General features: G+C 39.7%; 1 protein-coding gene across 1 annotated transcript in view; it reads right to left on the bottom strand.

Moving 5' to 3' along the window:
* Positions 1-15,542, bottom strand: part of SLC9A9 (solute carrier family 9 member A9) — a 745,308-nt gene that overhangs the window by 161,347 nt on the left and 568,419 nt on the right. Inside the window, exon 13 of the mRNA XM_078147547.1 lies at positions 12,609-12,657. Coding sequence (XP_078003673.1) covers positions 12,609-12,657 — 49 coding nt within the window. The remainder of the gene's footprint in view (positions 1-12,608; positions 12,658-15,542) is intronic.

Below are 15,542 nucleotides of genomic sequence, written 5' to 3'. Positions count from 1 at the left end.
ATAAATGCTTGCTGATCTGACTTGACCTTAAAGCTCTATATAAATGTAGCCAGAAGGGGGAGGGAAGGAAATAAGCACTTTTGAAGAACCTACTATGTGCCAGGCATTGTGTTAAGTGCTTTACAATATTATCTTATTTGATTTGAAGCCAGATGGGAGCAAGATAGTGGAAAGGGCACTGGTTTCAGAGTCAGAGGACCTGAATTTGAATCCTGCCTTGACCACTAACTACCTTTGTGAACTTGGGCAAATTATCTACTTTCTTGGTCTCCAGTTTCTTCATATATGCAGCTCTAAATTTGATTGTATGGATTTTCAAGCATTCCAGTTCTAGAACTATTCTCCCTGCTGCCCCCTCCATTCCGTCATCCTACCCCTAAGAAACTGGGATTAGAAGGAAACTGGAGCTCAGATTGTCACTTCTGAGAAACAACATCTTTGTCAGCTGAGTAAGCTCTGACTGATCTGAGCTCCTCAAACATCGCAGGCTATGGGAAAATGAGAAGACATTGGCAGAAGTTGATATCTTTAGCTGTCTGCTTAGTGAACCAGGGGCTAGGCATGACACAAAACAGCAGGGAGTATAGACTATTGCCTTTTTTTCTTTGATGTGTTATCCTCCCAGATTGAGAATGATAGGGAAATCAGACCGTGCTATTTGCCTCATGCTTATATGAGCCCGAGTAAAGATCAGTTCTGGACAGAGAGCTGTGAAAACCAGATGTCCAAGTGAGATGGAGACTGTTTATTGTATTAATTTATGGGGGGAAAAAAGAGAACCAATTAAATGTACATGAACCCTTTGTTCAGTGTTCAAATATGAGGCCTTTGCTAACTCTGCTCCTGAATAACCAAGGATTTGCACTCGTTTCAGTGAGTGTCGATGGGATTAAATATATAAGGGGTTTCCCCACTAAATTTCTGGAAGTTTCCTCTTCTCCAGGAAAGCTAGACTCAGGATGAGCGTCATTGGAAATCATGCATATTTGTTAAGTAGAATTCAACAGTTGGTCTGTGCATGTTTTTTTGTTCTTCAATTGTTTCAGTTGTGTCTGATTCTTTGTGACCATTTGAGGTTTTCTTTGCCAAGATATTGTTGTTTGCCATTTTCTTCTCCAGCTCATTTTACAGATGAGGAAACTGAGGCAAACAAGATTCAATGACTTGGCCAGCATACACAGCTACTAAGTGTCTGAGGCTGGATTTAAACTTAGGAAGATGAGTCTTTCTGACTCCAGCCCCAGCACTCTATCTACTGTGCCATCTAGCAGCTGTGTGTTTTTAGAGAATACCTTCAAATTTCATTGACTTATTTTTTTTTCTGATTAAAAAAGAGAGATTGGAATCTGTTGAAAAGAGTAAGAGCTGAAGATGGTTATTAAGATCTGGGTTCAAATCCTACCTCCAACATTAACTTGCTGCATGGCCATTAACCAGTTTCTCAATCTCTTGGAGCCTCAGTCTCCTCAACCATAAAGTAATCATTTCTGTAGAACCAGGCCCTTGCAGTTGTGTGAAACTCCAATGAGATAATGTCTATAAAGTGCTTCACAGACCTTATAAATGTCAGTTTAGGAATTTTACTTGTTATTGCCATTGCCTTTGAAGGGAAGCATTGTCTACAAGGGGTACATGGGGTTGATTTTTTCTCCCTATTATCCTTTACAATAGCAAATGATTAACCTTTGCCTTCAAAACAGAAGTCTCTTTAAGCAAATATCATCTTTCACATGGCCATTTAGGCTTAAAAAGGTTGATGAGAAGGTCCACTCAGAGAAGGAATGATGCAGAACAAAGCTATAGTACATTGGGGAAGATTTCTAGGAAGACGACCTTTGTACCCTGAACATAGGCTATTCTGCAAGTCAGCCTCCAAGGCTGACTGTATCAGACCATGAGACAGCAACCTTAGCCAATACACATTTATCCTAGGCAAGGGCACTGAGGGGTAATAGTGAAAGGTACTCTTTAATCCATGGGTTCCCAATGGGGAGAGGGGAGAGCACAGACTGATAAGGGGAGTAGAGAAGTGTTTCTGCGTCTATTTTGAGAATTGGTACTTCCACTTCTTGCATCCTTCTCATACCCATTCTCAAACCTAGTATCTAGGGGAAAGGGCAAAGGTGTATGAGAGTGTCAGGGTCCAGAACTTTGCTCAACTATGCCACTCAATGCCAGGGAGCATTTGGAACAAGGAATAGTCAAGGCCACTGCTCCGAAGTGCTCTATTATTTCTGTGATGCCCAAGAACACAGGCTTGCTACACTCTCCCTGAGGGGACAGCATGCTGAGGCAGATCTTTGGTTTATGTAGCCTGGAAGTCTGTTTCTCAGATGTTATGTTGGAGAACTTGCATATGGACCTTCATGCCATTAACTTCCAAAGATGAGGGATATCCTCTGAATATCCCTAACTGCCCATGAATGACCTGATATGAATCCATCTTGCATTGACTTGCCTAAATCCTTTTTGAGCTGACATAGTTTTAGCCTGTGAAATGTTTCAGTATAATGAAATATATCAATTCACTGTCTGTTGGGTAAAACAACATTGGGAGAGAGGCAGGAAGCCTGTCTTATTTATCTTTGTATTTTCCCTAATTCTTAGTACAGTTCTCTGCACACCACAGGTGCTTAATATATGATGGTTGAAAGAATGAATGAAAGCACTTAGGCCTCTTATTTGTCTGAAAACTGTTTCCCTTGGGGGTCCAGGTATCTCCTAACCTTCTAGAGCAGTACAGAGTGAAAGCTCTTTGAGTGTAGGGGCCAATTTTTGTTTTATTTTTGGACTTTTTATCACCAACAACTAGCAGTGATGATGATGATGATAATTTTGTTTGTTGTTCAATCTTATCCAACTCTTTGTTATCCCATTGGAGTTTTCTTGGGTTAAGTGACTTGCCCATGGTCACATAGCTAGTTAGTGTCTGATGTTGGATTTGACCTCAGGCCTTTCTGACTCCAGGCCTGGCATCCTATCCACTGTGCAATCTAGTTGCCCTGTCAATAATAATAACGGCTATTATTTATATAGCATTTTAAGGTCTGTAAAGTGTTTTATGGATATAATCTAATGTAATTTGTCCTCACAACAACCAGACTACTATTATTCTCATTTTACAGATGAGGAAACTAAGGCAATGAGAGGTTAAGTGACTTACCTAGCGTCACACAGCTACTAAGTGTCTGAGGCTAGATTTGAACTCTGGTCTCCTCACCTCCAAGGTCCAGCACCTCTACCTCTATACACTGTGCTACCTAGTACTTTGCCAGTAGCAGATGCTTAATAAGTGAATTGGATTGAACCACTCATCATTCATTGTAGTCTTATCATTAATTTGTCAACTTCTGTCCCATCCTCTTTCAGCCTCTGTCCTTCCAGATCCTCGAGTCCTAATCTCTAATCTCTGCTTCTCTGGTAGGCTTTCCATTTAAGAAATTTTTTTGGTATTTCAGTTTCCCTCCTCTGGATCTTTTCTAGTGTGTGTACCACCTAAATGGAGGCCCCCTAACTTTGTGCAAGGACGTATCATGTGTGAAAAAAGACTTCGATGTAGCAGCTGATGATGAGAACAAAAAAACCCCTCAGAAGTGAATAATAACAAATAGCAAAGTGTTCTATGTTCATTATCTCATTGGAATCTTTCAATAACCTTGGGAGGTAGGTCAATAAGCATTTACTAATGGCTTAATCTGTGCCAGTCACTGTGCTAAGTACTAGTGATACAAAGAAAGGCAAGAACACAGTCCCTACCCTCAAGGAGCTCACATTCTAATGGGGGAGACCATTTGCAAACAGGAAGGAAGGCTCTAGCAGTAGAGAGAGAGGCAGGCCTTTGACAAAAGACAAGATTTTATCTAAGACTTGAAGGAAGTCAGGGAAACTAGGAGGCAGAAGTGAAGATAGAGAGCATTCTGGGCTTGGGAGACAGCCAATGAAAAGTTAGAGTCCAGAGATGGAGCATGGGGTTGTTCTTCCTCCTTCGTTTCCCAAGAGGACCAATGACATCACAGGACGATGTCTTGACTTTTGAGCGAATTGGATTTAAGTGTGGCAGAGCTATGCAAAATCATCAGCCTCACTCTTGGGAGTATTGTTGAGTTTGCAAGGAAGTAAAGTGTAAGAAAATTGGAAAAGAAGGAAGAGGTCAGGTTGTGAATGGCTTTAAATGCCAAACAGAGCAATTTGTATTTGATCCTGGAGGTGATAGGAAGCTACTGGAGCTTATTGACTCTGTGTGTGTGTGGTGTGTGTGTGTGTGTGTGTGTTGTGTGTGTGTCTGCTTGGAGGATGTATTGGGGTTGCATGTCATAGAAGCTTGAGGAGTCTTTCCTGATCCACCTTAATTCTCGTGGCTTCCCTCTGTTGAATATCCCCGATTTTTCCATCCTGCATAGATCTTATTTGTACATAGTTGTTTGTATGCTATTTCCCCCATTAGACTTATTACAATGCCTAGCACATTTGATAAATGGTAGCTGATTGACTGACTTCCATAACTCCCGGGAAGCAGAGATTACTTTCTTAGGTTTCACCTTCTTCAGCCTTTCCTGAAAGCTTGATACTACTGAAGCTGCTCCCTTTATCACTATTCTAACTTCTGTCTTGAAGCAAATCTACTAGCCAGATGTTTTCAGGCAATTTTGTCCTTGATGGTCAGGTTACCTCTTCCACCTGTGCCATATCATCTGGATTTCATTGCTCAGCCCACAGCAGGTCCCTTTGAACTGACCCTTTTTACAGAATGATTGTTTTAACCAACTTTGACATGAGAAAAAAAAACAGTAGAGGAGATACTTCAGTTATGGATAGGGGACAATGACAGGGAAGACAGGCAAAAATGATGCCTATAGACTCTGATTTCTATATACTAAAGCACAGATAATGAGTAATAAAAAATGAACTAGAGTTTTAAATTTTTAAATGACAGCTGTGATTACATTGGTGTGCAGTCCCCAGGGAGCAAAACCAACTACCAATATAGAGTGTTGACTGCTCTGGGACTTAGAGAATCCTAGAGAGTTGCCTAGGGGGCTGGGAAGTTAAGTGACTGGTCCAGGGTCACAGAGACAGTATGCATCAGGTTCTGAACCTAGGTCATTCTGACTCTGAGTCTTGCCCTCTCTCTACCCTGTCATGCTTTATCTTTTGCCAAGATTTTAATGCAAGGTGATAAATATGACTTCATTCTTATTGAGATTTAAAAGGATGCCACTTGTACTCTAACCTTGGAAGGTTACTTCATGATGTGTTCAAAGGAAAAAGATTAGTTGGAAGGGCAGGAGGTGTACTATTGTACATCAGAAAGAGATTCTTCTTTTTGTGCAGAAATAAGCAAACCTGAGGGGAAAGGCATGGTAGAGAGCTGAAAGATGAATAACTATACCCTATGCCCTATAAGCCATCAGACCAGCCGGATAAATTAGATGACTTTAGATCTCTTTGTGTTAAAAACTAAGCAGTTGATAAATTCTTGACTTGCCTTACTAATCCATTCACCTTTCACAAGGCAGAGAAGGTGATGAGAGGGCCTGCTTCTCTGGATCCAGTTTTGATTTGGTAATTAATTAGATATGTAGGGTGAAGGAGAGGGAAGAGTCATTGAAATGTCAATGGTAACTCCAAGGTTGAAGTCAGGGCCAACTGAAAATATAGTGGTACCATGGACAGAGACAGAGAAATTATTGGGAGATGGTGAGTTTGAGATGACAGTGGGGTATCCAAGTGGATATTCTGCCTCTCCTTCAGACTTCCTTGTTCCTGCTAAGGGCACTATTATTCTTTTTATACAGGTCCATGGAGTATTCGATGAGTATACTTCACATCTATCTCATTTATGCGTCAAGATTTGTCTACTCTACCTCCATATCTTTTGTATTTGTTCTCTTTTCTCTGCACACATGGATACCGTTTTAGCTCAGGCCTTCATCATCTCTTTTCTGGGTTACTGATACAGCATCCTAATTATTCTTGTTTCTAGTTTCTCCCCTCTTTAATTTACCCTCCATATAACTGCCAAATAACCTCCCTAAGGTTGAGGCCTAACCATGTCACCTCTGCCCAAAAATCCTCAGTGGCTCTCTTTTGCCTTTGGGATAATATACAAATTAATTATCCTGGCACTTGTAGTTCTTGATATGTGGCTCCAACCTACCTTTCCAGCCTTATTTCATTCTGTTTTTACTAATTAGAGTCTAGGCAAAGTAGAGTACTAATTCTTTCCTGAACCCTAGTTTGTCTTCTGTCTACATGCATAAGCCAATCTTTAAGCCTTGGGTGAATGTCCTCTTTCATTTCTGCCTCACAGAATACTTCTTTTGTGTTCAATTTAGATGCCTCCATGAAGCTTTCTCCATTCCAGGTTACTAGTATTCTCTCTCTCTCCTGAATTTTCCTTGTACTATATGTGTTTGCATTCAGGTTGTATTTCTTCCACCAGAATGTAAGCTCCTTGAGGACAGTGACTGTTTCATTTTTGTCTTGTATTCCCAGCATCTAGCCCAGTGCCTTGCATGTAATAGACATTTAGTAAATTGGCAGTTAAATTCAATGATCAGATAGTATTTTCTTAACCAAGTGTTCACTTCCTAAATCTGCCTTTCTCTTTTGAAGCTCCTCTCTTAATCTTTTATCTTCAACCTGCCATAGTCATGCAAACACTACACTCTTAGTGCCCCTAAGATCTTTAATTTCTTGGCCAGGACTTCAAAACTTTCATTGATGCTTTATAGGTTCCTGCTGGCAGCACCACTTGTTTCCATGTGAATCACCAGAAGTGGGCAGTATCATCAGATTTGACAAGCCTTAGGAGGCCTTCCTTCATCGTATAGAAACACCTGCTGCAAAAACTTCTGTTCACTGCCAGATTCCTAGACTAATATTAGTATATTTAAAAAAAAAACCCATGCCAGACTAATAGGAAACATAGAGAACTGTAGTGGAGAGATTCCTGGACTTGGAATCAGTAAAGAATTGGTTTTGAATCTAGGACTGCCATTTGCTAATTGTTTGGCCCCAGGTGAGACTTTTAACTATTCTAAGCCTCAGTTTCCTGATCTGTAAGATGGGGCTATTAATGTATACTCTGCCTACTTCACAAAATTGTTTTGAGAAAAGTGCTTTGAAGATCTCAAAGCACTATATAAACACGAGTAATCATTATCATGTTGATGCTCTCAGTGGACCTTGATTTTAGCAAGATATTTGGCAGTCATGATTTCCTTGTGGACAAGATGGAGGAGTCACTGGGCGATATATAAGTAGGCAGGCTCAAAATGTGATTGACCCAATCCAAAGAGTAATGGTTAATGGATTGATGTTGACTTGGAGAGAAGTATTTAATAGAGTGCTGAAAGGTCCTATTATTGACCCCATTCTGTTCAATGTTTTAATCAATGACCTGGATATGGACAGTATGTTTGTCATATTTTTGTAGGACAAAAAGTTGAGCAGGATAATTAACATATTGAATAATTGATCTGGGATACTCAAAGATTTCAGCATACCAAAACAATGGATTGAAGCTAATGAAAGCAAACTAAATAAGGAAAAATGTAAAATACTGTACCTGGGTTCAAAAAATAAATTGTACAAATATAGGTTGGGGGAGAAATGTCTAGAAAGAAAATCACGTGAAAAAGACCTAAGGTTTATAGGGGCCTAGAGACTTAATAAAGTCAATAGTGTGATGTGGAAATCTTCAGCAGCAACCACAAAACCAGTAACCATTCTAAATTGCTTTCCTAAAACCATAGGTTTCAGATTGAGGATGGTGACAGCTAGCCTTGCTGTCCCTTGTCCTGTTTAAATAGCACCTGCAGCATTCTCCTGGGTGCCACATTTTAGAAATAACATCCATACATTGGGGCCCATTTAGCGGATGGTGACCAGAATAATAAAGGAAATATTCAGCCTGGAGAAGAGACTACTTGTGGACTTAACAAATACTGGTTGATAGTTTAGTCAATCAATCAACATTTATTAAATGCCTGCTATGTGTCAGGCACTGTGTTCACACATGGACAATGAATCAGACTTATTCTACTTCACCATAGTGGGCAGTACTGTGACCAATGAATGGAAATTACAGTTTGAAAGGACCATGAGGCCATGTCGTTCAAATTCCTCATTTTACAGATAAAGAAACTGAGATCTGGAGATATCCAATGACTTGTCCAAATTGAACTGAGTAGTAAGTAGCAATGCTGGGATTTGAACCCAGCAACAGTCCCTTCCACTTCTGCATTTAGGATTTTATGATTCTATGAAAATCTCTTCCTTAATGTGTTGAAAAGGATTTTACCTGACTGGGTCTAAAATAGGGTATAGCACGAGTTGCAGTCCACTGATTCTCACCTATTCTATCATGCAGCAAAAAATGGAAATTCATAACTCCAAGACCCTAAATGTATTGAAGTTATATATTTTTAGGAAGGAATCTAGATAGTTAATACTTTTCTTTGGAAAAGTCTATTTGCAGTTTTGACACATATAAATATGTAAGGTTAATCCAATTCACACTCAAAAGTTGTAAGAGTACTAAAGAAGATATGAATTATTATTATATCACTACCTTGTCACAGTTATAGGGTCAGACTTTTCACAGGTTATCTTCCTTTCCTTAAACACAGCTAGTTGAAATTACTTGGTAACCTGAAATGCTATTATATGTGTTTGCTCCTTATTTTGGGAGTGTGAAAGACCAGCAATAGATGTGCCTGCCTGTAAAATTTCGGTAGATCTTTGTAGCTGAAAATTGTGTTCTTTAAAAAAAATAAAATAGGCAAAATAAAAATGATAACATTACATAGCACTTTAACATTTCTAAATAATTTTCCTCACCCTGACTCTGTGAGGTAAGTAGCAGGAGCATTATTAGCTCCATTTGACAGATGAGGAAAATAGGGCTCAGTGAGATTCCTGATCAAGACCAGTGTCCCTGTTAGGAAGGGATAGAGCTGGGCCTTGCCTAACTCCAGGTACAGAGTTTTTTCCCCTATGCAATATTTCCTTTTGTAGGGTGGATATCATACTAATGTTGACAGCAAAATTCTACATAACAGGATTTATACTTACTTTGCATCCAACAGAGTCTAAACTGAAAAATTTCACTACTGTGAAAATAAGGCTTCTCATTGCCATGACAGAGCAGTGACTGTTGATAACCACCAAGGAGCTTGGCTGGAGTGGAGGGAGGGCAGATGTAACATTTTTTTCAAGAATGATTCAAAAAGCACCATAAAATTCTAACTAGAATGATTGGCAGAGGCAAGAACACTCTGTTTTGTTATTTCCATCCAGACCCTACTCTTTCCTGTGCTTGACACTTAAGATAAGAGCTAGTTCAAGCTATGGGGAAAACCTATTACTGAAATGTGAATACTATAGTATTCAAATAGTATGACCACATTCAACTGAAGGGCTTTCAGAGCTCTTAGATTTCAGTGTTAATGTCTCCTTCCCTATGATCCCTCCCAAACAAACAAATAAACAAACAAAACTACTTCTCAAGCAATGGCAGTTTGGTTCAAGGACATTTTTGTGTGAGATGAGCATCTTCAGGAATGAGAAGAGTTATTAGATGAGGAATGGCAAATAGTATTTTTCATCTCCACTGAGGACAGGGAAAGATGAAGTGGATTTAAATTGCAATAGGGAGGACTAACGCTAGAACCAAGGAAACTCCAGCTCTGGGATAAGGCTTGTGACACGTGAGAGTGACCAACTGTAGGGTTGCTTTTAACCCAGTGGGGTTGGGTTAGGCTGTGGCTAGAGCACTGGGGTCATAAAATGATGCATTTTGGAGGCAGAGACTTTGCAGGAAGCAAATCAGCATGACAAAAGAAAGCACTGGCCCTCTGCCATGTTGTTTTTCTGAATACTCCCTGTGGACCTCTATGGCCTGTGATGCACTGTTCACGAACTTGGACCTCAGATTTCTGCCTTGTCCCAGGGTCTGGCATTTCTCTTGTTAGAACGTGGGATTGCTTGGCCACTTATTTGGTAGATTTCCCTGACTCTGATGTTGTATTCTGGCCACCCCTGGACTTATCTTTCCCTAGACATGTTGACTTTATTATTCCACAGGGTGAGACTGATCCTTATTAATCACAAATGATACCTTAGTACAGAGGTACTTTCCCCCTCTGGATCTTGGCATAGAACAATTGAACATAATGCAACCAAAGGACTTTCAATATTTTCATCCACAGATTTTTTTTTTAAGGAAGGCAGATGGCTGACCAAAATTAAAGAATTTACATAGAATCCTGTCTGAAGCATTCTTAAATTTGTCCGCATAGCCATGTTGCCCCCACCCCAAAGCCTACTTGCTAAGCTCCAGTGCCCCCGCCCCCTCCCCAGTTACTTCCAGGATCAATGAAATTCTCTGCTTGGGTTTTAGAGCCCTTCACCACCTGGTCCCTTCCGACCTTTCCTTTCTTCTTACACTTTCCTCACCTGTGATCCAGCAACATTGTCCTTGTTCTTCCTCACCTACAACACTGCATCTCCTGACTGTTGTTCTTTTCACTGGCTGTCCTTCATGTCTGGAAGCTTTTCTTTCTCCTTAAGTTCTTCATGACTCTGCTTTTCTCCCTTCTTTTCTGGTTTTTCCCACCTCAAGTGCCTTCCCTCTAAAATCATCTCTCATTCATGTTGTCTATGCCTTGTATGTAAATAGTTGTTCGCATGTTGTCTTCCCCACCAGTATGTGAGCTCCTTGAGGGTGGGGACTGTTTTTGCCTCAGTTTATGTATCTAGTGCTTAGCATAGCATCAGGCACATGGTGACTGTTTAATAAATGCTTGTTGACGGACTGACTGACTACTCAGCTGTCCCAAAGCCCTATTGTCTTCTCATTACAACAAATGGTATTATAAACATGCATTGTTTACTATTTTTAGAAAGTCAATATGTTGGCTTTTAATTGGATCAATGTGGGCAATGTGTTCCACACTAAAGCTAGTTTCCTGGTGAGCGAAGTCTGTGAAAGTGGCATGGAACATATCTGGCCTTCTAACATTTTTGAGTGAAAAGATCCTGAATAAATGTTATCATCATTATCATATCACATCATGACCTGTATACAGTAAGCACTTAATAAATAGTTGTTGAGGGGGGAGTGTAGTAAAATGAAAATCTCATTGGACTAAGGCAGAAGACCTGCATTTGAGCCCTTGCTTTTTTCTTTACTAAACAGCTGACCTTGGTTTAGTCACTGAATCTCTATGAACCTCAGTTTCCTCATCTGTAAAATGAGGATAATAATATACTATATACACCACAGGGGAATCATAGGGATAAAATGCTGTAATATGTATAAAGTACTTTGTAACTGTTAAACAGGGTCCAAACATAAGTTATTCTTGGTGAATTGTAGAATCTCAGAATTTCAGAGTTAGAAGGGACCTCAAGACATCTAGTCCAACTCTTATATGAACAAGACTCCCTTGTAAGACACAACCAACAGGTGATTATCACCTTTGTTTGATGATCTTCAAGAAGAAGATATTCATTTTCTTTTGGGGTTGTGAATTATTATAAATTAAATATTGTAAGGGCTTACATTTTCACTGATACTTAGCTTTTTTTAATGGCTGGCTTAATAATAAAACATTTTTAAGTGCTTACTATGTGCTAAGCACTGTGCTCAGCATTTGGGATACAAATATTAAAAAAAGAAAAATAGGCAGATGAGTTCCTTGGCCTCAGAGAGCTTACAATCTAAAAGGGGAAGATGACAAACAGAAGGGAGAAGTAGCCAGGGAAGGGAGTTTTGCTCTAGGGCAGGTGGAAAAGGGCGTGTTGGGGAGACGTGTGCACAGTGGCAGACAGTTGAGGAGGTGGCCTGGCTGGAAGGCTGGATGGAGTGGGAAAGCTGAAGTATGGAGTGCTTGCTCCATCTTTACCCCAACACTAAATAGGAAAGCAACTTCCTTTGGTAGCACCAAAATTTATTCTCATGGAGCTCAGGGGAGATAGCAAAAAATCAAGAAAATAACTGGGATATTATTTTCATAATAAAATATGCTCCCCTTGCAATTTCTTAAGCAGTGTCTCCTCTTCAGATGTTCTCCAAGTATGTATGTTTCCTTCCATTTCCTACAAAATCTGTAACCTTTTCACATGCTAATTTTTAACCACTGAGTTAGAAATCACGAATGCAAATTTTCCAATAACAGCCTTGGTGCTGATGCCAAGTGCAGACTTAAGTTTGAATAAGAGACCTGGACTTCCAGGTCATTGCAGATAATGGCCACTTATTTCAGTCTGGCATAGTCCCCAAGGGCAGTTTCCTTCTGCCTTCCTCTTGTTTCAACAACTCTCTGCTTTAGAAAAACATATTCGAGAGGAACCAGAAGAAACCTCGGTTTGGGCTCTCACAGAGAAATTGAAAAAAAGCATTCTCCTAACAGCTCCTGGCCATCCAGGCAATAAATATTTGGGAGCTCCATGGATGCTGTATATATCCATTGTGGCTTATTGGCAGAGGCAGCCCTTTGCTAAAGACGTTGGGCATAACTGTGGCTAAGGACACACATTTTATAGAATTGGAGTATTTCCTCTTGTCATGACAAACATAGGCATTGGAAATCTTGACTTGCCTGCCGTGAAGAATCTGCCTTCAGATCTTCATCTGGATCAACACCAACTCTATTAAAGGAAACAACAAAACTGGTCAATGACTTGCCAATGACTGGATTGCTGTGTGGTCAGAGCTTAATGTTGGCTTACTCAAGCCAAACAAGGTAGGGAATGGGAAAAAGATTCGGAAGAATGCTATTAATATTTCTCCCAGAATCAAAGGAATTCAAAACTGATTATTGCAAAAAAAAAAAAAATGAAGACACTTTACAGCTGGGTCTTAGAACAGCTGCTGAGACATCATAGAAATAGCTGGTCTTTGGTTGCTCTTCTTTCCTTCTTCCCCTCCCTTGAAGCCATATAGAGTATCCTGGAGTAGACAGGAACCTAGCAACCTAGGACACAAAGATTAGGAAACAGATTTGCAAACACTGAATCGAAGGGATCCAACTGAGACCAATGGCTGGCTGCCTCCTGACAAAATTGCCTGGAGTGGATAAGGCCCAGGGCTTGAGCACAGAATCAATTGCTTTACAGTAAAGGAAACCTTCCCCTAGTTATTCATTTAGCCCTCTCCTGCTCTCTGGAGAGATTTGTGGTTTGATTGTTTTTCCCCATCACTTCTCCTCTTACTTAAGCTACATACATGAGTGTGAACTTTGTCATTCAGTTGTTTCAGTAGTGTCTGACTGTGACCTCGTTTAGGGTTTTCTTGGCAAAAGGTACTGGAGTGGTTTGCTGTTTTCTTCTCCAGCTCATTCTGCAGATGAGGAAACTGAGGCCAACAGGATGAAGTGACTTGATCAGGGTCACACAGCTACTAAGTGTCTGAGGCTGGATTTGAACTCAGGAAGATGAGTTCTCCTGACTCCAAGCCCTGTACCATCTACCTACCCCATGTGGCCTTTACAGTTTCTAAATTTCTACTAGTGACTTCAGATCATTTCCACTTGGAACATCTATGTACTGTCTATCTCAGTGTTCATTTGGGAATAGAGGTATAGAGATAAAACCTGTCCCTGCAGCGCGGAGGTTCTTGATTTGGGATCTGTGGATTTCAGGGAGGTCCATGAATCTGGACAGGAAAAATTATACTTTATCTTTGCTAACCTTTGATTTCTTCTGTGATTCTATGTATTTTATCTTAGGTATTATGCAACATTGTTCTGCAAAGGGATCCATAAATTTCACCAGACTGTCAAAGAGATCCATGATGCAAAAAATAAACCAAAATGAAGAGACAAAAACAAACAAAAAAGCCCCTAAAGCCTAGCCTTAGTGGGATTTCAGCTTTTTGGAGCTAAAGACTCCTTTATGCTTTGTCTTTGATTCCTAGCACCTGAAACAATGGTCCTCCCACATGAAAATCCATCTCTCATCTTCTCGTTTTTGTACATGTCATCCCCCATGTCTGGAATGCATGCCCTCCTCACTTCATTTCTTAGAATTCTCAGTTTCCTTCAAAGACCAGCTCAAGCACCACCTTCTCTACACCATCAAACCTTTCTTCATTCTGTACCCTCTCTAAGCTTTTAACACCTCCCACCTCTTTTAAGTAGTATGTATTTTGTATACCTTCCTATTTGTACAATTTGCCTGCCCAGTGGAATGTAAACTCTTTGAGGGGAGAGACTACTATTTCATTGTTGCCTTTGCACTCTCCCACATGGCATAATGCCTGGCACTTAGTAGGGGCTTGATAAGTGCTTGTTGATTGAAAATAGATGATTAATAATATTCCATGTTGACTTGAATTTACTCGAAAGTCACTCATTTTCAATTCCAGTGAAAATGCCAATTTGGTCTAAATGTATAAACTGATTAGCAACAATGCACAGCTGTTCTTCCACTTCCATACTAAGAGATGTAAAAATGACGTGTCAATGCCGAAAGTACAGGCTTTATAACCATTTAAATCAAAGATGAATCCTTGCATGCCTGGCCAATGTGACATTTGTCCCTGACCTCCAAGAAGTTTGCCAGAGGGGATCCATCCAACCAATTTACCATTTTAAACACCATGAAAAATTTCAACCACTTTTGGTGGAAATCTTTCTGATGTGGATCGCGTATGATGAATATCCTTCTTAAACAGGTGAGGCAGAATGTCACTTAATCTTTTCTTGATGACTCAAGGACATCATTAGGAACATTTTTGGTGCTCTGATTCTGCCCTAATTTTGGGGAGAAGGGAGAGGATGTTTTTGACTTTACAGATTGATCAAGTCTTCCCCAGTTGTCTCATTTTCTTAAGCTCAGAGGTAGCTCTGGGTTTTCAATCAATAAACAATCCACTAATTTTAGCTAAAATTCATTTGGAACACTAACAAGTGGTTATTTAAATACAACAATGGGAAGTGAATAATTAAAAAAAGAAAACATTAAAAGATAAAGCAAATGTTTTTACATACTAAACCTAGAAGAGAAAAATGGAGAGTTTATGTCCTAACTTTTTGTCTTCAAAAATTCTGTGTCCTCCAGTTATAAATGCCTGTCTCTGTCTCTGTATCTCTGTCTTTGTTTTTCTCTCTTAAAAGTAATGATCCTATAGCCAACTCATGAAGGGAACAATGTGAATGATTATTTATTTTGGACTGTACTCAAATAGAAATGGGAGTTGTATGTAAAGGCCTCTAAAAGTGCATATTGACTTAGAAAATCACATTAACATTACATTTGTTCTACTGTATTTTTATTTATTTTGTAAAATATTTCCCAATTACATTTTAATCTGGTTTGGGCCATGTTTGACACCTTTATTTTAGATAACCAGGAAAAAAACTTCATTAAAGTCTCTAGCCTGCTGATTTTTGGGGAGCAAAACATCCTATTCATTGTGTTCAATTTCATTAATAATTTACATTTATATAACAACTTAAGATTTGAAAAAATACTTACTCTACTATCTCACTTGAGTCTAACAATGACTTTGTGAATAAGTGGACTCAACCTGG

Source organism: Phascolarctos cinereus, unplaced genomic scaffold, assembly GCF_003287225.1.
Source record: "Phascolarctos cinereus isolate Bilbo 61053 unplaced genomic scaffold, phaCin_HiC Scaffold_7;HRSCAF=346, whole genome shotgun sequence".
Taxonomy (NCBI): Eukaryota; Metazoa; Chordata; class Mammalia; order Diprotodontia; family Phascolarctidae; genus Phascolarctos; species Phascolarctos cinereus.
Note: the sequence above shows the minus strand (reverse complement) of the source record. Positions and strands in the feature narration are given on the sequence as shown.